The 22,742-nt window shown below is 48.2% G+C and overlaps 2 protein-coding genes across 4 annotated transcripts in view; one reads left to right on the top strand and one right to left on the bottom strand.

Annotated features, from left to right (window-relative positions):
- Nucleotides 1-22,742, top strand: part of SLC39A11 (solute carrier family 39 member 11) — a 359,113-nt gene that overhangs the window by 3,403 nt on the left and 332,968 nt on the right. The window lies entirely within an intron of this gene.
- SSTR2 (somatostatin receptor 2) lies at nucleotides 7,494-22,550 on the bottom strand. The gene is made up of 2 exons (XM_019740424.3): nucleotides 21,915-22,550; nucleotides 7,494-17,772 (listed from the first exon to the last, which is right to left on the bottom strand). The coding sequence occupies exon 2, from the start codon at nucleotides 17,679-17,681 to the stop codon at nucleotides 16,572-16,574; it is 1,110 nt and encodes a 369-aa protein (XP_019595983.1). The 5' UTR covers nucleotides 17,682-17,772; nucleotides 21,915-22,550; the 3' UTR covers nucleotides 7,494-16,571.

Raw genomic sequence — 22,742 nt, 5'->3', positions numbered from 1 at the left:
TTTTTGCTCCAAAAGACGCATGAGAGCTCTGATGGTCCCTGTAGGTCTTATTTTCAGGGAAACATGGTACCTTTAGTTCTCACAATAATCCTACAGCGTAGGTGGTCTTACACTCATCCGATAGGTAAAACAAGACTCACAGGACCAAGCAACCTGTCTGAGACCTTGCAGATAGTCAACGGCAGAGTCTGTCTTCATAACCTGGTCAGTTTCTCTCTAGTCCTTGATCTTTCTACTTTGTTGTATTATTAGCTTCAAAGAAAATTTCAGAATGTCAAGAGACAGATGGGCCAAACAGTTCTGAGTAACATTCAGATGGCACCCACACTGCTTCCTCCCCTTTGCTAAAGGTGGGTCTCTGCAACTGGAGGGGCGTTTCGGGGCCCAAGCTGCATTGGCTCCCAGGTGATTTGGAAGCAGATGGCATGTGGGGTGGCCATGCCTGGTAGCCAGTGTCTGCATGCTAGAGGGCCATCTTTCAAAAGTGGGAACATACTCTGACATTTTTACTTTTTTTGTCCCATCGGCACTCTTATCTCATTGTGAACATTGAGGGGGCAGGTTTCTCCTTATTTTTTAATAGAACTGTAGAAAGCTAGCCAGCATAATGCCTAAAATAGAAGGGTTTTTAGAAGATTTTTGTTCTTCCTGTATGTGATATGTGATCTAGCGTCTGGGAAAGGGTCTCACAGACCATGGCTTCCAAACTAAATGATTCCATAAATATTTGCAAAGTGAGTGAATGGTGCCATACGTGTATGTCACAAAGTAGCTGCTCAAAGGATGTACCAGAGAAGGCAAAAGGGCCTTTTACCATCAGTGGTCTAATAGTTGAAATACTGAAAGTAATAAGGTAGTTCTCACTCATATCGCACCCATTTCAATGCCTTTTGTTTCACGTAAGGTGGCTGCATTTTTGGTACGTCGCTGTTCAATCTGAAGAGTGAACCTGCTGAATCTTCGAGAACCTGCTGCACCTGCCCTGATGATGTTGGAAGGAGGGCTATATAGAATTAGGAGGAAATGGGGGCTGGCCAACCTGGAGAAGAGATAATACACAGAAAGACAAAATTACCTAGGGCAATTAACAAGACGTTGGGCTTTGACCACGCTAGGAGAAATGGAAAGGGAGAAAGCAAGAAGGAAGACAAAAGGAGAGGAATCTGACAGCAGATTCACGGAGAGCGAGGACAAAGGGAAATGTGACCTGGTGAAGGACAGGCTGTGTCAATGAAGGAGTGTCGGGCTGGACAGAAGGAAGGGTGGGATTCAGACATTCGGTGTTTGCTCTTGGCTGAGATGCCAATGGGACAGAGAGCCTAATGCAGTCGTCTTGACATTTTATCTTTATGGCAATGTTTATTAGCCTGTGTCTACTGGAGGTGACATTTGTAGTGGAATGGGTGGTTATTTGACTTACCTGTTTGCATATACCTGAGACTCTGCCTTCAACAAATACCCAGGCAGGCAGCACACATGAGGTAGGGGGCCTGGATGTCCAGGCTACACACATTCTCGGCACCTCAACTGAAAAAAGTGCTAGCGAAGCACATACTGCAAACTTCATGGCCTCGCCTCGTGTGTGATCGACTACTTACTATTTTAACTAGCATGTAATTGAATACTTACTATGTTAACTAGCTCCGTGCTGGATACTATGGAGGATACAAAGATATTTGATTAAAAGTGAATGATTCTGGGGCTGGCTCGGTGGCTCAGGTGGTTGGAGCACCGTGTTCCTAACGCCAAGGTCCCTGATTTGATTCCCACATGGGCCAGTGAGCTGCACCCTCTACAGCCGAGATTGTGAACAGCAGCTCTCCCTGGAGCTGGGCTGCTTGGAGGTTGGTGTAAGCTGCTGAGTGCTGCCGCAGGCTACCGTGTGCCTCACGGCTGGCAGCCATGGTGAGCAGCCGGCAGCCGGCAAGAGCTGCTGTGAGTGGTCGACCGACGACTGGTGACCGACTGCCTCAGCCGGGGGAGCACAAGGCTCGTAACAGCAGCATGGGCCAGGGAGCTGTGTCTAGACTGAGAAACAAGGGCTTGAACCGGAGTTGGGGGGGAGGCAGAAGAAGGGGGGGAAAGTGAATGATTCTGTGACAGGCTCTCCTCCGTGCAGCCTCCTCCGTTTATTTCCTCCTCCCCACCAGTCCACCCTAGCTGAGGAAGCTTTCTCATATAGATACAGAAGTAACCAGGCAGGAATGTGCTCACAGTGAATCCTTTATCTCTACCTCCCTGTTTGAGTCGATAGTCACACCTTCCACCTTCTCTCCTGTTACCAAGAACAAAGTATTCTTGCTCCTTTGACCTCTCCACTTGACCTCTGGATCTCACCCTTCCCACCTCTCAAAGACCTTACTTCCTTCTCTCTCCTACGTAATTTTCTCCCTTCCAGCCGGATCATTCCTGTTACTTCAAAATACTCTAGTGTCTCCCAGCTTGTAAAGATGCTCCTGCGTCTCCATGTCTCCTTCCAGCCCCTGCCCAGGCCTCCTCTCCTCGTCACAGTGAAACTTCTTGGCCTTCGGTAGTTGCTGTCTCCACGAGTCACCTCCCATTCTCTTCTTCGACTCCATCCTTTAGGGCTTCTTGCGTCACCGCTCCATCCACGGAAAGGCCTCCCTTCTCGACCTTGCCAATTTTAGTAGTAACTTCTCAGTGTCTGGACCTTTCAGCAGTGTTGAGCATCGCTGGCCTGCCCCTGGTTGACATGGTTTCCTCTTGACATCTGTGACATGCTCCAGCGACTTTCTCCTACCTCAGAGGCACGTCTTCTCAATCATATTTGCTGGTTCTTCTTCCTTTGCTTGACCTCTCAATGTTGGACAAGCCCAGGCTCCAGCCTGAGCTCTGGTCCATTCTTGGTCTGCATTGCCTGCCTAGGTGATCCCATCCCGCCCTGTGGCCTTAAGAGTTACAGGGTCACTACAGTGGGTCAGGTGGAAGTTGTGATGACAGTGGAAATGGAAAGAATGGAACAGATGTTTGCAGATGGCTTCTACATGTGTTATTCCAGCCCTGAGCTCCTGGATTATGTTTCTAGCTGCGTCCTTAGTATCCCCACTTGGAGGTTTAAGAGACATCTCAAACTGAACACTTCGAAAATAGTAACCCTCTTCCCGCCACCCATCCTGTACCTTCCTCCACGTCATCCCTGTCTCAGGAAATGGCACCACCAGTTATTCACGGCTACAGTCCAGGAATAATCCTCTTTCTGTCACCATCCACACTCAATCCATTTATAAGTCGTATAGACTCTTCCTCTAAAATAGGGGCCGATGAACCTTTGCCGTAAGGACCCTGACAGTCAGGGACTTTGCAGCCCTGTGGTCCCCATCACCGCTGTTCCACAAGGCCCTGGAGCACAAAGTCAGCAGGAGACAGTACAGAGATGAACAGGCACGGCTGCGTTCCAGCGACACTTCATTTGCAGAAGCAAGGGCCAGCTTTGGTCCATGGACCGTCGTTTGTTGGCCCCTGATCCAAAAGATATCCCTGTTCTTTTCTATGTCCACTGTCACTACCCTCGTCTAAGCCACCAGTTTCTCCCCTGAACCACCTGAGTACCTTCTAATTCAATTCCCGTTTCTATCCTCGTCCCTGGTCTTGTGCAGCCTCTGCCTCAAACCTCCAATGGCTTCCCACCCCTCTGGGGTAGATGCAAACTCCTGTCCAAGACCTTCAAAGCCCTGCGTGACCTGGCCCGTCCCACCCCACTCTTCTTTCTCCTCCCTTGCTCTATTCCGGCTTCATTGGCCTTTCTGATTCATAAACAGGGCGTGGCCCACTCCTTTCTGAGACTTTCACTCTGGCTGTTTCTTTTACCGGATCTTCACATGGTGGTCGCCTCCTCCGGGAAGCCTGTCAGGACCACCCCAATCTAAAGTAGGAAAAGCTAACATTTGTCACGGGCTCACTATGTCAAACCCTGTTATAAACTCTGAATATGAGTTATCTTATTCAATTCTCACCAAAAAACCCTCTCTGAATTAGATCCTGTTCTTATCTCTGCTTTATAGAGGAGGAAATTGGGGCCAAAGCAGATTATATAATTTGTCCGCAGTCATCGAGGAAGTAGCAGAGCTGAGATATAAACCAGGCTGTATGGCTCTGGGGCCTGTGACTTGAGCCACCACTCTTTCCTGTCTATGTATTTTCATCGTGGCATCTGTCACTATGTTGAGATTACATGTTCATTTACGTGTGAGTTTGTTTGCCGAGTATCTCCCCTATAGCACAGAGCAGAGATTTGGTCTGTCTTTTGTCTCACCAAACTTCTAGCTTCTAGAACAGCGTCTGGCACACAGGAGACACTCAGTATTTGTTGAGCACACAAATAATAATTTTACTTTATAATAATTTATTGGTAGGTTAACAAGTCTGTAACTATTCGAAGTACACCTTACCTTAGAATTCCTATCAAAGAAAGAAAACGATCAGATTCATGTACTCTAATGTCAGAAATGTTGAATTAGTTCATATTCTGATCAGCCCTCTCCGCTCCCCCAAATGACGTGTGTGAATTCTTTGGACTTTCGAATGTTACTTATGGAATTAGAAAAGACGCCTGTACATTTTAACGTTCTTATTCCCTTATCATGCGGCTTCTGGGCTGCGTACGAGTGTGTTCACACACAGTGTTATTCAAGCACAACAATACTGAGGTCGGCATGAGTTCACGGAGATGGTCGCTGCTGACCTGGTTGAATGTCTTCAACTTGAGGACAGATCTATAAGAGCAGCTGTTTTATCACAGGAATGCTGCCTGGTGCAGTGGTCTCCTCGGCATCCTACGGAGATAGCTGCCACCTGAGGCTATTCAGCTCTGATGATAAAAGTTTGCTGGGATGTCTTCCTCTGGGATACAGCATAACTTGGGAGGAGGCAGTTGTCAAGTCCACCTTTCCTCGGGATGCTGCATTGGCAGGGTCACGACGCCCCATCCTGTGAGTCACACGGCCTGAAAATGATAAAGACCCGCTAACGACAGCTTAGAATATTTAAAATTCAAAGATTCAGGTGGGGAAGTCCGGTCTCTGAGAGCGTTAGGAGCAGGTATGCTTGCAGGAAGCTCTCCTTCCACTGAGTTGTGAGGTTCGTGTGTTGTGTGTCTTAGTTACGTTCTTCTAGGCCAGTTGGAAACATCAACCCTGCTTAGCCCAAAGGCTGGATGATAAAACGGCTCTGAATCCTTAGGGTAAGAAAATGTTCAGATTGAGTATTTGCAAATATAGTTTGGGAGCACATGAGCCATTCCTTGACTAAAACGTATTGAACAGCCTGGTTGGTTTCCCACAGGCCTTTGCTGTCTGGGGGGTAGTGGACAAGTATACTCCTCGACTTTTGAATTTGAAAAGTTGTGCGAATGAGTTTATATCTTGCGAAGGGAGAGCATAAAGTTGTATTCTGCAATGCCAGTGCCCAAAGCAGAGGTGAATCTTTGGGTGTTCACCCCCCAGAATGCTGTGTGAGTGGGTGGGGCATGAACCCTCCATACCTTTTGCAGCTCCCGAGCCTTCCAATGGTCATTTTCTCAAAATCCAGTTTATCGTTTAGGGTTTAGAGAGTGCTTCTAAGGTTGCAAGCCCCCAAGGGCCCCTCTGTTGTGTCTGTACCAGGTGGGAGTTTACATGAACTCGCTCCAGTGATTCCAATAGATCGTGGGCAGCTCTGAGACTGCTGGGTTCCTGAGACGGGGGATAGCACATGGATTGGAGAGCTGGTGGTTCTCTGCGTGCCTCCTCCCGCCACCTCATCCATTCTGTCCCCCTCTCTGGAGGCTGACCTCTGTGGACTGCCTTGCCTGGCTGTTTCGCCCTCCGGCGCTCGTTGATTTCCGTCATGGGAAGAGAGCAAACGGATCCACTGTGATTCTGGCCTTTGGCTAAATTACTTTGTGGCCACGTCTCCTGTTGGGTCTCACCGGGCTCTCCCAACATCATCCTCTCCCTGGGCCCTGCAGCTCTAGGGCTGCTGAAGGCTCCACTTTTCCCTGGTCTCTGGGCACCTCATGTCTCTCTTGCTGATATCCTCACGCCTCCCCACACCTCTGCATGCAGTGCCTTCATTACATTCATGTCAGTTAAACCCCTCTGAATGTGCCATCTGTTTCCAGCAGGACGTGAAAGCGATACAGACGGTTATAGACCCCGGATTAACAGCTTGAGCCTCTCCCTCTGGTTAGTGCCAGGCCCCAGGCCAACCGTGGTCTCACTCTGGAGGAAGAACAAAGAGCTCAGAAATTTGTCACATGCCTGATTTCTAGAACGCTCTGGAATATGAGGCTCTGTTTAGGGAAGTGAGAAGTTATAGCCCTGGTCCATTTTGGCGGAGACCAGAATTCAGTTAGGCTTAGCCAAGGAAGAAAGTCCTCTAGCTAGAAAGGAACACGCTCTGTGTGGACAGAACGCGTGTAGCATTTTATTGGGCAGACAATGCATTTGCTTTTCTGTTCCAGACTTGGCTTTCATCTTGCATCATAGGGTTGGTTTTGATAGAGCCAGCTAAGCTTTCCATTAATGGCAAAATTAGAAGCCGGGGTTTAATATGAGCCCATTTGGAAAATGATCAGTTGTTTAACAACCAAAAAGAGTCTGATCTTCTTTTGCTGTGATTAAAGGGGAGAGAACTTAATATTTACCGGGCACCTCTATGCACCTGATAATGTAATAAATTATTGAAACTATTTTCTTTCATCCAATCTTTACACAATTCTGTGAGCTACGTGGTGTTACGCCCGTTGTGCAGACAGGAAGTGTGGGCTCTGGGTTGTCAAGGGCATGAATGAGGTCCCATATCCCATAGGTACAAGTGCAATGTGGCAAAGTGGTTGAGAGGGTAGGTTCTGGGCAAGAGACGCAAGTATGCGCCATACGCCTCAGTTTCCTCCTCTGTAGAAGGGCGTTCCCAGGAGTCCCTACTTCCTAGAGTTCTTATGGGAATTGAAATGAGAGGATGCATATCAAGGGCTTACAGCCCGGCTTGGTGCATTGTGGGCACTCCAAAAACTTGCTAATTTCCTTTTTGGATTTAGCAGTCTACTTTGGAGTTAAGACTCTTGTTTTAAGCAGCTGGACATTTTTGTTATGTTTTGATTTTGAGTGAAAGGAAGGCAAGGAGGTGACAAAAAGTTGTCTTCTTTGACCTAATTTTAAAACTCTTGACATTTGTCCACGACCAGTTTTGTTATCAGCTAGACCTAGCATGTCTTTATGGCCTTTTCAGAGCACCTCTTTTGTCATCGGCTTTACAATGACTTAACCATGCTATTTAAACGAGGCTACAAAGTCTAGAAGAAATCAGATAGGGCCATTAAAAATCAGTCAGTCCTGGGGCAGCCGGTTAGCTCAGTTGGTTAGAGCGCGGTGCTCTTAACAACAAGGTTGCCGGTTTGGTCCCCACATGGGCCACTGTGAGCTGCGCCCTCCACAACTAGATTGAAAAAAAGAAATCAGTCAGTCCTTGGACAAAATAGCACTCACCAGTGGCTGTCAATTTTTAAACTTTTATTTTTCTTTTGCTTCCAAACCAATGATTGCTAAGACAGCTAGAAAACATTTTGTAGGCTTTTCGTTGGGCTTAGAGTTTTAAAACAAATTGCAAAATCCCAAAGATTCCAGTTCAGTGTTTTAGGAAACCTGGAAAGTATGGGTTATGTCACTTGGGATTCTGGCCTATTTTCCTGAACATGTGGGGTCTTTTTCAGAGGTAGATGGGGACAGAGGGGAGTCCCCATACCTGGCCTAATGAACAAACTTAAGTCTGAATCGCTTCCATTGAAAGTACGATTTCATATGAAGGTCGTTTATTAAACAGGACACTTGCAAATAAAAAAAATATCAAGTCACTAAAAAGAACTGATTGCGTCTTGTTTTCTAGTATATACAATCAGTTGTAATAGCAAAGATAGAGGTACATTTACCTGTCAGGAAACATACACATACAAAAGCAGTAGCAGCTTATCTGAAAGCAAAACCAGTTTTAACTATATTTTTCTAAATTCTGGACAGGCAGGAATGACATGTTAGCAAGAGTAGCCACATTCGAAATACTATGAGAATAATAGCTTATGTGCACACCTATTCTTGATATATTAAAACCATCCTTTGCATCACATAATTGAAACTGTTTTTGCAGTTGAGGTGCTGAAGGCTTTTTTCTGGATGTCCCAGGTTTCCTTGTATCCACAGAGCGTGGAAGGAGAAGAAAACTCCATTAAACCTTCAAAGACAGGTGGAAACGAACACAAAGGCTCGCATTTCATGATCACTACCACCTCCAGAAAGAGGTGGGGAAGGGGTGATGACATACAGTGTCAGCACCACTCAAAAAAACAGAAGTCGGAGCCGGCCCGGTGGTTCAGGCGGTTGGAGCTCTGTGCTTCTAACTCCGAAGCTGTCGGTTCGATTCCCACATGTGCCAGTGGGCTCTTAACCACAAGGTTGCCAGTTCGACTCCCACAAGGGATGGTGGGCTGTGCCCCCTGCAACGAGCAATGGCAACTGGACCTGGAGCCGAGCTGCGCCCTTCACAACTAAGACTGAAAGGACAACAACTTGACATGGAAAAAAGTCCTGGAAGTACACACTGTTCCCCAATAAAGTCCTGTTCTCCTTCCTCAATAAAAAATCTTAAAAAAAAAACCCCAAAACAGAAGTTGGGTGAAATGCTGTATGGGAGCATGTGTACAAAGAATTTTCAGTCTCCTTGGATAATGATTGAGCTACTGCTTATAAAAACTCGCTGTTGTTTGTTGTGAGTGGCAGCCAGAGAGTGATGGGTAGAGTATGAAATAAGGAGAGTCTACGTTAGGAAAAATGCACTGTACATGTTACAGTATCTTTAAATGCATCCTAAACAGTCAACTCCATACACTCCACACTCTGTTCTTTCCTGGAGAGATGGTTCTTAGGCTGTTGGAAACTCAGATGCAGGTTTTTGAATGATCCCGGATAGCTGAATTGTCTGCTGTTACTTTTGTTCACCACCCAACAGGGTGAGCTGGGCGGAACTGTGCGGCTGGGGTGGCTGATTTCTTCCTGTGAACGGATGGGAGATCAGTCTTCATTAGCTGGTTGTTGTGACCGCAAGGCTTTTTCTCCCGCTCAGCTAGGTATTCAATTCCTGTCCAAGGCCGCGCAATGACCCAAAGGAGGGAGAGGCGGAGAGAAAGAATGAGGCCTGGGTCTGGGTTGTCCACCCCTAGGGTTAAATGCCTCTGCCGACTGTTTCCTTCGAAACCAGTTTCCAACCTGATTTGATGAAAACTAAGTGTCCTCTTCTGTTGTGTAAATGTGGGCATTGCGGCAAAAAGGGAAGACATTTTTAAAATTTCAAATTTTAACTCTAAATATGAGAGAGCCTGTTTTGAAAGATAGATCGTTAAAGCAAGCAAACTCTGACGGGTTCAATTTCAAAAATGTGAGACCCGCCCCTGAAAGGCAGCGTCCAGGTCCTGATTCCACCACAGAACCTGGACCTCTGCTGACCTCGGCACTCTCTAAGGTGAAGCTGACCTCCAACGGCAGGCTTTGCTGCCGAGTGACTGCCACCTCAGTGCCTCACTTTGGTTCTTCTCTAGCAACTGGGGTTTATTTCATTGGTCCTGGAGGCAGGGGTCCTCAAAATCCCAAGCCCTCTAAGTACCCACTGCCACATCGGCCCGCCAGCCCAGAACCATGTTGCTGATGGCCGCTCAGTCGGACTAGAAATGTTCCTTAAGATCTAGGAGGAATGGGTGTCCTTGGCTGCAAAGATGGCCCCTAGCAGAGGCCACAGGTGGCGTGTTTGGGGATGCGGTTCTGCCACCTTCCAGTGGATAAGCCCTGGAGCCAGGACATAGGTAGCAAAGGCGATTGCGGGAAGGTGCAGAGAAGAAAAGTGAAGCAGCTGTGGCCCGTCGCCTCTCATAGCAAGCCTGCCATCAATAAAACAGCGCCCATCTACCTGGGAGTTTGGAAGAGACACTTAGGAGACAATTTTAATCTGTCAAAGGCATTAAGCAGAAGCCAAACAAAGTGAGTCTTCATCCCGTCAAAGCCTTTGCTCCGGAAGTGTCTACACTCCAGTTTGGCAGCACAGCTGGGCCTAAGCTGACTTTAATTAATCTTGAGAATGAATCCTGCAGATCAGACTTCTGTTCATCAGAGGAAGATACAGCAACGCTCTCTCCCGCATCCCATACCGGCAGGTACTCAGAAAGCACAGGGTGAGCTGATGTAGAGAGCCTGAGCCATGGACACGGACTGGAGTGGGAACGGGGGCAAGGGAGGACATCTTTTACGTTGAAGAGAGATTTTGGAGGTGTGCCCATGGCTGAGGAAGAGAACCGCGGTTCATTTTCTTGGTGGCCAAGCATCTCAGCATCCCCCAAAGCGTTCAACCTCAGATTTGTATTGCGAAGCTTGGTGCGGGAGGCGGGAGGAATGTCGATCTATTAAAAGACTGTTGTTGATGGGGTGGCTGGGTGGCTCAATAGGTTAGAGTGCAGGCTCTCAACAACAAGGTTGCCGGTTCAATTCCCACATGGGATGGTGGGCTGCGCCCCCTGCAACTAAAGATTGAAAATGGCGACTGGACTTGGAGCTGAGCTGCGCCCTCCACAACTAAATTGAAGGACAACGACTTGGAGCTGATGGGCCCTGGAGAAACACACTGTTCCCCAACATTCCCCAATAAAAATTTATGAAAAAACAGAACAAAACAAAACACTATTGGGGGCCGCAGGCTCAGGCAGTTAGAGCTCCGTGCTCCTAACTCCGAAGGCTGCCGGTTCGATTTCCACGTGCGCCAGTGGGCTCTCAACCACAAGGTTACCAGTTCAATTCCTCGAGTCCCGCCGGTTCGACTCCTGCAAGGGATGGTGGGGTGCGCCCCCTGCAACTAGCAACGGCAACTGGACCTGGAGCTGAGCTGCGCCCTCCACTGCTAAGATTGAAAGGACAACAACTTGACTTGGAAAAAAGTCCTGGAAGTACACACTGTTCCCCAATAAAAGTCCTGTTCCCCTTCTCCAATAAAAATCTTAAAAAAAAAAAAAAATTAAACAAACAAACAAAAAAACACTGTCGTTGATGAGAATCAATTTGAGAATTGCTTGGAGTGATTTTTCTGCAAAGAAACTGTATTTTTTTCCCCCCGCAAAAACATTGCTGTTAGCAGAATGTGTGGTTGACTAGTGGGGATGATTTGTAGTAAACCATTTGCACCCTTTCCCAAGTCTTTTTTTTTTTTAAATGGAGCTGGCCTGTTATTGCAGGGGTGGCTGGCTGGGGCTAGGCGTGTGGTCTGTGGCGTGGCGTGGATCCACTGGTGAGAAACCAGCTCATGCACAATGTCCCCCTCCCTTATCTAGAAAAAAGTGACTTACTATCCCTAGACTTCAAATGAACCAGCCAGTACAGTTATCTCTGTCTGCTGAGAACCGTGGAGTATCTCTGTGTTGGAGGTTTTGCCTAAACAACATAGGTTTATTGTGTGCATGTACATGTGTGTCACGTGTGCAGCACGTGTGTGCATGCATATCACACATGTGAGCAGGCCTCTCACTGTGCCACATGTTCTCTGTTGCATGACACGTGTGCATTGTTGTGTATGTTGGAGAGCGCCAACTACAGTGAAAGTGGAGGAGACCTTGCGAACTTTAGAAGACTATCCCTTTCTCCGGAGACGTGGGAGGCTGGTTCATGTCAAGAAGACAGCTAAGCCTTGGTTATGTTATACGAGAACCATTTGGGTTTCTTGTTAAAAAATAATATCCATGAGAAAATTATCCGCTCCCTCGGTCATGACCAGGTCTGTCGCCTGGGGCTGGGAACCCTCACAGGAACTGACACCCCAGCCATCTGCGAGGTCAGGGGAGCACTGCCCAGGGGCATGTGCCCCAGGTGGTACCCGGTGAGCTTACAGCAAGTCCGGTAACCCTGATCGTGGCTCTGGCTCTTTTGAGACTAGCAGTTGTCCCTCAGCGTTCCCATACCAGCCACTTTGTAATCTATTCTTTGCAAGGACCTGGGACATCTGTGTCTCCTTCTGTCCCAGTCTTATTTGGTAGACCGTAGCACACCCCTTTCTCTCTAAAGTGACTGTCACTGCAAAGAGACCTTCTCTACTGCTCAAGCAGTTGGAGGCCCCGGTCACTGAATAATTGAGTGGGCCAGCATGTGGGAAGCCATTTCAGGCCTTGCATCACGCTCCCCAACAGGCTTTTCTCAGAGGACAGGGCAGTTTTATCTCTAACCACGACATGCCTCTTCGGCTTCCAGTCCCAGCAGGATCAGGATGGGACGTGAGCCACCTCTCCCGACCAGACACCAATATTCTGGCAAAGAGGTCTTTTTCTCCCGGCTTCTGCCCCTTCAGTAACGCTAAGAGAGAGGAGAGAGAGGAAACAAATGAAGCCTCTCCCTTCTCCATTTAAAGTCCCTCTCTACCCGTCTGCAGGTGACTGTCATCTGCTCGCTCACGTTTACAGTCTTCGTCCAACGGCAGGCAGACGTCCACTGAGCCTCGTCACAAAGCCACAGCATTGCATTTCATGATATTATACTCACTTTTAATCTTGGAAGAATCAGTAACGTTTTATGTTCAGCTTGGTTAAGTCTTGGTTAATATTTAGCTCTGGTTTTAAGCAGAGTCAAGACACCTACAACCTGACCCTAGAAAATTTCATGATCTGCCTGTGTTTGATCACTGCTGAGTTAGAGGAAGGGGTGGGCAGTCTTTGAAAGTGTCCGTGGGGGTGGGAGGTGTGAAAGCTTGTCCTTGAGCTGTTATTCTCAACCCTAATAGCCTGCCAACTCAGATAACAGAGCTACAAAAGCTTTTTAGCTGTAAGTAGAATACAGTCCCTTGTGCCTACTTTCCAGCTGAGCTGCTGGAATAAAAAAATTAGAGACTCTGCCTATGGGAATGTTCCCAGAAATTTACTTAGTAGAAGCAAAGCGACCACTTAGGTAAAGGTTTCTTCTGATAGAATATTTGATAGGGAATTCGGTATTTTTGAATCTGGCAAAAATGTAGATGAGGCAAGTGATCGAGGATAAGTCATCACTTACAGGCTCACAAGCTCGGCTTGTCAGCTGTTGCGACTCTTATGCTGATACGTGTTTCAGAAACCCTATTCGGACCTTCCCAACCATATAGGGAAATGTATGATGACCTTCTTGCCATATTTCTTCGCAAGGCCAAGGTTCATTTCAGCCTTCCACTGTGACTTTGCTGCCTTGCTTGAACTGTCACATTTGGAGCTGACTAGGAGCATGTATCTCAACAGCAGTTGACTTCCTACCTGTCTCTGTGACCAGACTGTACACTTTTCCAGAACAGTGCTCCCGTGTAGGGCAGCTGGGGCTGACTGCTTCCGCCACCAACACTTGTATTCGGTCATGGAGAAGAGGTTACCTCTGTGTAAGCAAATAGACTCCAGTTTGCTGCCAGCTCTGGAAGTCCCATCCACCAGTCCACATTTTCTTCTCTGCAGACCATTTCTGATAGGTATATAAACCCATGCAAAAATAAAAAGAGGTACAATTGTGAAACTGTTGAAGTTGTTACACAAAAACGCATGCAGTGAAATCCCACACCATCACTAAAGGAAAGGTCGGCTACAGGTTTAGCTCAGGACTTCCCCGCAGCCACAAGTAACAGAGTGACCCCTCCCCCTCTTCTTTTTTCTCCTCCTTATTTTCCTTCTTCTCTGTAAGAACAAGCAAAGGAAAGAAATGCAATGTTCTGGTGTCATCCAGTGTCCTTTTCCTGGTGTCGTCTTAGACTGTCCCAAACTACGACATGAACCCCACCAAAGTTTCAACTCCGTGTCCAATATTTCTGAACTCTCAGTTACTGAAATACAAGCTGACACCATTGAACACAGGCCACAATGTCAGATTCTCTCTCCCGCTACCTTTCTCACTAAATCCACTTAGGTTTAATCAGGGCTTAACTACCCATGCTAATGGAAGTTAGGTAGTTGCTTGCGCAATCCCAGTGACCAGGTATCCTAAAATCAATCGAGTGCATTACTTTTTATTCTCTCCCAGCACCCAGCAGATTTGTCTTCATAATGAAATGTTGAGTGGAGGCCAAGATTAAATTTTGGAATTAAAATTATGTTAACATTGAATTGAAAATGTCGATTCCCTCTTGGATAAAAGAAAACAACCGGACAGCAAGTAATCCTTGAAAGAGATAGTTCAAAAAGTGGAGAATACCTCTTCATGTAGTAGAGACCTGACCTTACCTGAATGGAATTACAGCCTCAATCGTCAAGGCTCCATCTGGTAGCCTCCGAGATCATTCTGCCGGTTGAGTACTCACAGTATACTGGCTGTGCATTTTGTTTCGAGACATGGCTGCTTTGGACCCCAGCTTCCTTGGAGGCAATTTCTCTGATCACGAGGCCATGAGTGTTATAGAATTACTCTATTTGCTTTGAAATTATTCTTTTTTACCAAGTCTCCACCCCTTGGAATCATTTCCCTAAGTAAAAATCAGCATTTATTCAAAGACCCTGGAATATCTCCTATTATAATAATGTTGGGTTTAAAGCATTTCATTCCAAATCTTTGCTTGTTTTTATGAAAGACGATGAGGAGGAGGTGGAGGTGGGGAAGGGAAAGGGAAGAGTCCCTCTCAGTTAGTTGTGGCTGCTGGGAAGTCCTGAGCTGAACTTGTCGCTGACCCTTCCTTTAGTGCTGGTGTGGGATTTTACTGCATGCATTTTTGTGTGACAACTTTCCCGGGCGTCTCCCCTTATAATTGTACCTCTTTTTATTTTTGCAAGGATTTATCTGTCGTAAATCTTACTGAACATATTTTTCTAGGGCACAGTAAGTACTTTTGGCAGTGAGGCGGCATGAATAATGTAGACAGCTGGAATAAAGACGGCACATTAATGATAGGCACACGTGGAGTTCCTGGTCGTTCCCACAGTCAAACAGCCCATGCATAGGGAGCGAGAAAAGACAAGCGCCATTTAGAATACGGTAAAATCTGTACGTGAGACACTAAGAAGGAGCTTTTCATATAAACCCAGAGGTGATGGCATCCTGACAAACACCCTGGAAATTGTGTTCAGTCAATGAAATGGGCATCATCTCATTTCCTATCACTTGTCCATGAGCCCATCTACAATTTCAGGGAGAAAGAAAATAAAATGCCACTGATGGTGCAAAGTGCCTGTGTATGGCAGTGCTTGAGGAAAATCTGAGTCTGTGGCATTGGAGGTCAGACGTGTAATGTGTATGTGGTGGGTGAGGAAGGTGGCACGGCCATACCTATGAGGATGGGGCACCCCCACTGCTCACCCCCGCACACCTGTAATGCTATATATTTATTGGCTGGTGTATATGCTTATTATATTTAGGGAACATTGTCCCCAGGTCTTCAGTATGCATTGTGATTTCCTCAGTGCCCAGCTTTGTATCGAGTCCTTTAAAAACTCCTTGGAGGGGTTGTTGAATTACATTTCCATCAGGAAGCCATGTCTGGCATTAAAAAACCCAATTTTCATGGTTTCTCATAAAGATGTAATTTAGCTTCATTCTTACTCATTTATTTTCATGATGGGGAGAATAAAATCGTTTCCCCACAAGAACTGTAGTCTGTTTTTAGCCTTGCATGTTAGTGATTCCCATCAGCCCCTTTCCTTGGTTCCCTAAGAAAAATTAAAGCAATTTGAGAAGAAAAAATGCAATGTTATAACAAAGCCGGCCTTGTCTTGATAAATGCCGTGATTGATGACCATAACCATTTAAGTCATTTTGGGTAAATGAATAATTCTTTGATTATACCTAAGAAGAGGAAACACATGAATTTATGTTCTGGCTCCTCATATATCTTCTCCCTTCCCCTTCCTGCTTTGATCTAACTTGCCTGAAAGGAATGAAGCAGATGCCCAGGGGAAGAGGCTGGTTTTCCGAGGCTGGACACGTATACAATTTAAGGGGCCCTCTTTAAGAAAAAGAATACAAAAACATCTTCCTTTTATAATTTTTCACAAAAATATGTGGCCGTGTGAACCTACTGCCCAAGCCAGCAAGATCCCTGAAGCTTAAACTTTTATTGGCTCCATGGATAGCCCATTTCTGCAGGTACCATATTGTAATTAACGTCCAAATGCACTATGCACACTTGAATTTGCTACTTGTGTGTTTATACACAGGAAATGTAGATAATGACTGTACAGGGGCTAGATAGGAATATACAAGTGTAATACAAGATTACGTATTGGGTTCGAAACACACAAATACACAGACATCGCTGTCTACCTTTGCTGCGCCTCAGCATTTCAAAGGATCATATCCAGATAATCACCTCTTTTCCAGACTTTGAACTGTCTGCCAGTATTTCAAAGTTCACTTTTAGGGGGAATTAATCCATGTAACACACATCAGTCACTCAGACACGCCGACTCAAACACGGTTCTCTGAATTGGACTCATGCGGAACAATTCCCTATTCTAGAAGCCAGGTGCAGTGGGTGGGAGGAAGGAAGTGGGTGGGGGTAGGGGGTCCATTGCCGGTTGGCAGAGCTTGGCGTTGTATTTCTTTATTTCTGTTTTAGGCAGTTCAGATACTGGTCTGGAGGTCTCCATTGAGGAGGGTTCTCTGCGTCTCTGTGGTCTCATTCAGTCGGGATTTGTCCTGCTTGCTGTCACTCCGTTCCCCGTCATCTGTGCCGCTCATCTTGACCAAACAGAGGACATTCTGGAAGCTCTTCTTGAAGTTGTCGGACAAGAAGGCATACAGGATGGGGTTGGCACAGCTATTGGCATAGGTGAGGACCACCACGAAGTCAAACATGCCTTTTAGGGCTGGAGTGGGGCTGATGGCCACTGAGACTGAGGAGACATTGAATATGTAGAAGGGGAGCCAGCAGAAGATGAATACAGCCACCACGATGGACACCATCCGGGTGACCTTCCTCTCAGACTTTTTCCTCTTGGAGGAACCCACTCGGATTCCAGAGGACTTCACCTTGATGATAATGAACAGGTAGCAAAGACAAATGATGGTGAGGGGCACCAGGAAGCCCAGGATGAAGGCGTAGATAATGAACCCTGTGTACCACGCCCCAGATTCCCCCGGCCAGTTAATGGTGCAGCTGCTCCTCCCCCACTGGTTGCTCCGAAGCCCGGCGTATATCATAATCGGCAAGATGACCAGCAGCGAGACGCCCCACACAGCCACATTGATCATCTTGGCTGTCCGGGGTCTCCTCCACTTGGCTGACTTGATGGGGTGGACGACAGCCAGGTATCGGTCGATGCTCATGACGGTCAAGCAGAAAATGCTGGTGAACTGGTTGATGCCGTCCACAGTCATGACCACCCGGCAGATGGCCTTGCCGAAGGGCCAGTGGACCAGAGCCACCTGCATGGCCAAGAAGGGCAGACCCAGCATGAAGAGCTCATCTGCGATGGCCAGGTTGAGGATGTAGATGTTGGTGATGGTCTTCATCTTGGCATAGCGGAGGATGACGTAAATGACAAGCGTGTTGCCACACAACCCAATGATGCAGACCACAAAATATATGCATGTGAGAACTGCATTGCTCGTCAGATCGTAGTATGGCTCTGTCTGGTTTGAGCTGTTGGCTGCCGCCACTGAGCCATTGAGGTCGAATGGAGAGGAAAGCAATGGTCGGCTCCCGTTGAACAGGTCATATGCCGTATCCATGGCTGCCTTCGAGTCTTAGGCGAGTTCCAACCAGCCACAGGTCTTATTCTCACCTTAATGGGTCCCGAAGGCAAAGGATCCACTGTGTCATCTGCAAGGGAAAAAGGAAGATTGACTCATCAGTCAGAGGCTACTTTAAGCTCTCGCCAGCTTTCCGTGTCTCTGGTTTACTCTCTCAGACATAGTCTTCAACTGAAAATTATCTTTCCACATCAACGAAGAGCTATCAGCCCATTCTCGTCAGTGTGCAGAATTTTTGAGTTGTTTGTCCAGTAGTGGGGAAGGGTCTGGGTTAAGCCGTCATAGTTTATCTCTGTCATCTTTGGTGACGCACATGTGGGAGATGGTTGTGGCTGCAAAAAAAAAAAGTACTTTGATCCCTAAGAAGTTGACTGGTCCAAACTGTAAAAAGGGAGAGGGTGGAGAAGTCCAGTCTCTGACCTCCGAGGCTGTTGGCCTTTCCCCAGGAGGAAATCTATGCTGACCTGCCTACTTCTTTGGAGTTTTTCCATTCTGAAAACTCAATAGTGGAAAAATCCCGGACTTCAGAGGTGAAACAAACCAGGGTTCCACCACAGAACCTGTGTGACTTTCTTCCCAGCACCTAACTGCTCTGGCTCTCATCTGTTAAAATGGGGGTGTTGGGAAGGTTAAATGATGAAATGTACTTGAAAACGCCGCACGGAGTGTTGGGCTCATAATTGGAGCTCAATAAATCTCTTTTCCCCATTTTTCCTCTGCCATCTCCTTTATCTCTGTTACTGAAATCAGCCTATATGTAATGAACCAATTTAGTCTTAAGTATTTTTTAAAAATCTGGCTTGCTTTTGTTTTTAAAAAGTATGTTTTAGTCTATTTCTGTTTTTCTAATACCCCATTCTTGACCTCCTTGTTGCCTTGGAGCCCCTTCCTGAGGGGCCTCAGCACGATGCTGCCCCAGAATGCGTGTCTCCTAACACCCCAGAGAATGTGCCTGTGATCCCCGGATTAAGGACAAAAACAGGAGCCATGTTCATTCACAGAAGTGAACAGAAGGTTCCAAACCCTGATGTAGCTGATTCACACTCACTGTCCCTTTGATCTTCCCCACAATTCAACAAGTACTGACAGCCCAACATTGAACTCCACTTTCCATGGGACCCAAATGAAGCAGAAGTCCCTCGGAGACCTTAGGCCACTGACTTTTGGTTGATGAAATAAGATCCACTGTGATTTAAACTCATTCCTTCCTTGGAGGAGCCTTCCCAATCCGGACTGGCTCCCCAATTGACCACCTCTGCCACCTTCACCAAGCTCTGTCCATTTCACAGATGAGAAAACCGAGGCGTAGAGAGTTTAAGCAACTTGCTCCCATTGCCTGTACATAATTGCTGGAGCTGGGATTTGAACACAGGGCACCCACATCTTCTGCACTTTTCACAGCATCACATCTGCTGCTCAGTGGACTAGAAAACTAGCAGCTAATAATGGGGCTTTGGTCTGAAGCAGCTGACTCCTGTTTTACCTCCGTGCTGAGAAAATAATTGTAACACTGTTGGCTTGGCCTAAGGTATAAGACAATAGCTTATCACGTAATTAAATGACTTATCGACAGTCATTCCAGAACCATCACTAGGGGCTTCTTTATTCTGTACACCAGGGATACAGGAATGAACAAGACATGGGTGGTACTCTCTAGGAGGTGACAATTTAGAAGGAGAGCCGGGCCAGGAAGCCAGCACATGTCAGGTGCGAGCTGCAGCGAGAACAAAGGACTTAAGAATGCCTTAGCCCTCCTGAGCTGTGCAGAAAAGGCTTCTTAAGAGGGAGGCTTGAGCTGAGTCTTGAATATATGAAGAGTGAAGCAAGGAGGTCATTCCTGGAAGAGGGAAGGTGGTAAAGGGAAGGTGTGTTCGGCACATGGTGGGAATAATTCCCTTGGCGGACACAGTTCCCCTCAGCAGGGCACTTTTCCTGGTGCCTGAGTGAAGATTGGACATTGCTCCTTTATGCTTGGAGAGACTCCTGATGATGTAAGGGGGACTTAGCCGGCAACAAGTACTCGAGGATCCGTTTTTGCCTCTGACTCATTTTGCCCTGCCAGGCTCATTGCTTCTTTTCTCTGTGCTAATCTCCCCATCACACAACTGTCTATACCGTGGAATCGGCTTTGTGGCTGACCTTTCTGCGAAGTACTTTGGGGGACCCGGGATTTAATGTCTGCATTGGATAAAAAGCATAAATTGGTAGCTATCAAAAACAGCTGTAAAGAAACCTTTTTTTTTTTTTTAATCTCTAGATTAACTTGGGTTTTTCCCACTGTCACTTCTAGCTGGCTTGTCAGTTACTTTAATTCTACAGACCCAGAATCCTATTTAAGCCACCTGCATTGAAGTGCAATTAATCATTAGCAATTCCAGAGTCCCATCTGTGTAATACGCAAGGTCATACTCCAATGTCTGGGTAAGACTGAAGACCCCTGGGTTCCAGAAGCCCTGTCTGGTATTTGTTGGGGTAGGGATGATGATGGTGCAAGTGTATGTATGCTGGAGGGTTGAATGTTGACCTCCAGACCTAAATGCATTTTTGGCTGGCATCTTATTCAGTAAAATGGAACTGCATGGGGTCAAATAGGATGAGAAGTAGCATTTCTCCACTTTTGAGAGCGGCAGCAATGGACAGGATTCAGACAGAGCTTGGTGAAGGTGGCTGAGGTGGTCAGTGGGGAGCCAGTCCGGATTGGGAAGTCTCCTCCAAGGAAGGAATGAGTTTAAATCACAGTGGATCTTATTTCATCAACAAAAAGTCAGCGGCCTAAGGTCTCCAGGGACTTCTGCTTCATTTGGGTCCCATGGAAAGTGGAGCCCAATGTTGGGCAGTCAGACTTGTTGAATTGTGGTTAAATTAAATGCACAAGGAAGTTTGGTTTTGTGCTTTTTAATTTTCCCGGCCTAAGAATTGTTAGTGGAAATGGCTGATTATTGGTTTTCTCTGATACTGGGTCCCAACTCTGTGGGAGAGGAGAGTGAGAATGGTTTCACACATCCCCAACGCTTACCAGAGGGGCTGTGGTTACCAGCCTAAGAATTGAGTGAGTGTTTGGATGGCGACCAGGCATCAGGGGTGGTGCGAAATCCTATTGCGCTTCAGTTTTTCCTTTCTCCCTAATATCTTTCTCCTATTCATCCCCCACCCCCACATGCTTCGGGGCTTGCTAAACCTGAGTGGATCTTGGGGTGGCTGGAGCCTGAGCCCCGCTGGTGGGGAGAGACCACTGCCAGGTACGCGCCCCCGCGGCACTAGAGCGCCTGGGAAAAGGCCAGGAGGCGCTGGCCGAAGTGCATGCGGGAGAGGTGAGACTCCGGACCGCTGGTACAGAAAAAATCCTCCGCCCGTTCACCCAATTCGCTGACCTTCAGACCCAAGGGATTCCTAAAGGATTCTCTGCTATTTACAGGGGGAAGAGGGTGGGGATCGAAGATTATCATGTCAGGACCCCGGTCTCTAAACGCAAAGGAGGGTCGAGGTGTCAGACACTGGCCGAAAGCGGGCGACAACCGCTTGGGGGTTTGACTGGTGGTTCCCTCGCCGACGCGGGCCACTCAGCGGTCTGTCTCTTCAAACCTCAGCAAGCTGTCCCTTCCGCCCGGGCGCAGGGGAAACGGACCCTAGACCATTTGGGATCCGTCTCCTAGGCCAGGCGGGGAGGAACAGAGAGACACCCCTCTTTTCTCTGCTCCGGCGCATGCCCCTCAGAGGCTGGGATGTTGGGGTGCACACCCGCAGGAGCGGAGGCAGTGTCTTCCCCTTACCCCCCAATGGCCTCGCCTTCTTCTAGTCAGTCCCTTTTAAAGGTGGCAGGGAGAGAAGTTGTCCCTGTTGCAGCTACCACCTGGATACTCGGTTGGGGGACCAGGACTGGACGGGGGCGCACGCCACGCACCCCGGCATGCGGCTATGCGGACACGTCGGTTCCACACACGCGATCCACAGCCCCCGACTCACGCTGGGACACCCGCAGTCATTCATTCTCACCAGAATCACCCCCAAATGGGAAAAGAGCGGAGACCCACGCACTGGGACCTACACTCAGGCACAGCGAGGCGAACGCCACGGTGCAACGTAGAAGGCGAACGCCAGGTGCCCAAGTGCGCGACTGGCGCTCTTGCTCCCTCTTTCTCTTCACACACACACACACACACACACACACACACACACACACACACACACACACACACACACACACACACTTACCTTTGCTTTTCCGATGCAATCCTCTGGTTCAGCTCGCCGGAACCCAGCAGTTGTCCCCAATCCAGCCCGGCGCCAGGGCGCGCAGCAGCTTGGCTGGCACCCTGCGATCGGTGTCCGGACCTGCCGGCTCCCGCTCGCCCCTGGCGCTGCCGAGAGCTCGCCGGGCCCGCAGACTCCGGGCGCCGAACTGCAGATGGAGGCTCGGGGCGCGGTGGCTGCGCCGCCTGGACTGGCCCTGTGGAGCGGGGCCCCTCCGCACATTTCCCCCACGCCCCCCCGTTACGTCACGGCAGCTCTGCTCCGCCCACCGGTCCTGTGGGAGGATGAGGGTGGGCCAGGTGGAGGATCCTACTGGTCGGTGGCCGTGGGCACAGCTCAGACGCATGGGGAAGGGGGACCCGCATGCGGGGGCATGAAGGGCCAAGCGACTTCATTCGGCTGCCGCAAGGCTGGTGGCAGCCACGCAAGCTGCTTGTCCTCAGATTTCACAGGATCGGTTCTTTTTCACCCAGCATATTACAGGCAACTGGAGTGGCTGCCGGGGTGACCCAGAGCTGCTTTGGTACCTCTGGCATCCCAGACAAGTTTGCAGAGCTGTGTCTACTGTGGGTCATCCCTGGGCACAGGGCCAGGGAAGGGCAGGGAGAAAATGGGTCCGGAGGGTAGCCTGTCTCTGTGCGGGGCTCAGTGCCCCTCTGCATAGTGTGTGAACCTGCGCTTAGGTCCCAACATTCAGTTCAAGGCGCAGGCAGAGGCTCAGGGGGGAGGGCGGGGGGCTCCTCCCACCGTCCCAGCTTTACACAGCCTGGAGGTTGCAGTGGCCACACA

This window comes from Rhinolophus sinicus, chromosome 12 (assembly GCF_057876585.1).
Source record: "Rhinolophus sinicus isolate RSI-liver-muscle chromosome 12, RSI-T2T, whole genome shotgun sequence".
Taxonomy (NCBI): domain Eukaryota; kingdom Metazoa; phylum Chordata; class Mammalia; order Chiroptera; family Rhinolophidae; genus Rhinolophus; species Rhinolophus sinicus.
This window is presented reverse-complemented; position numbering and strand designations above follow the sequence as displayed.

What these genes read in the sequence shown, in the direction of transcription:
- SSTR2 (XM_019740424.3), bottom strand. Translation starts at nt 17,681, where the DNA reads ATGGATACGGCATATGACCTGTTCAACGGGAGCCGACCATTGCTTTCC.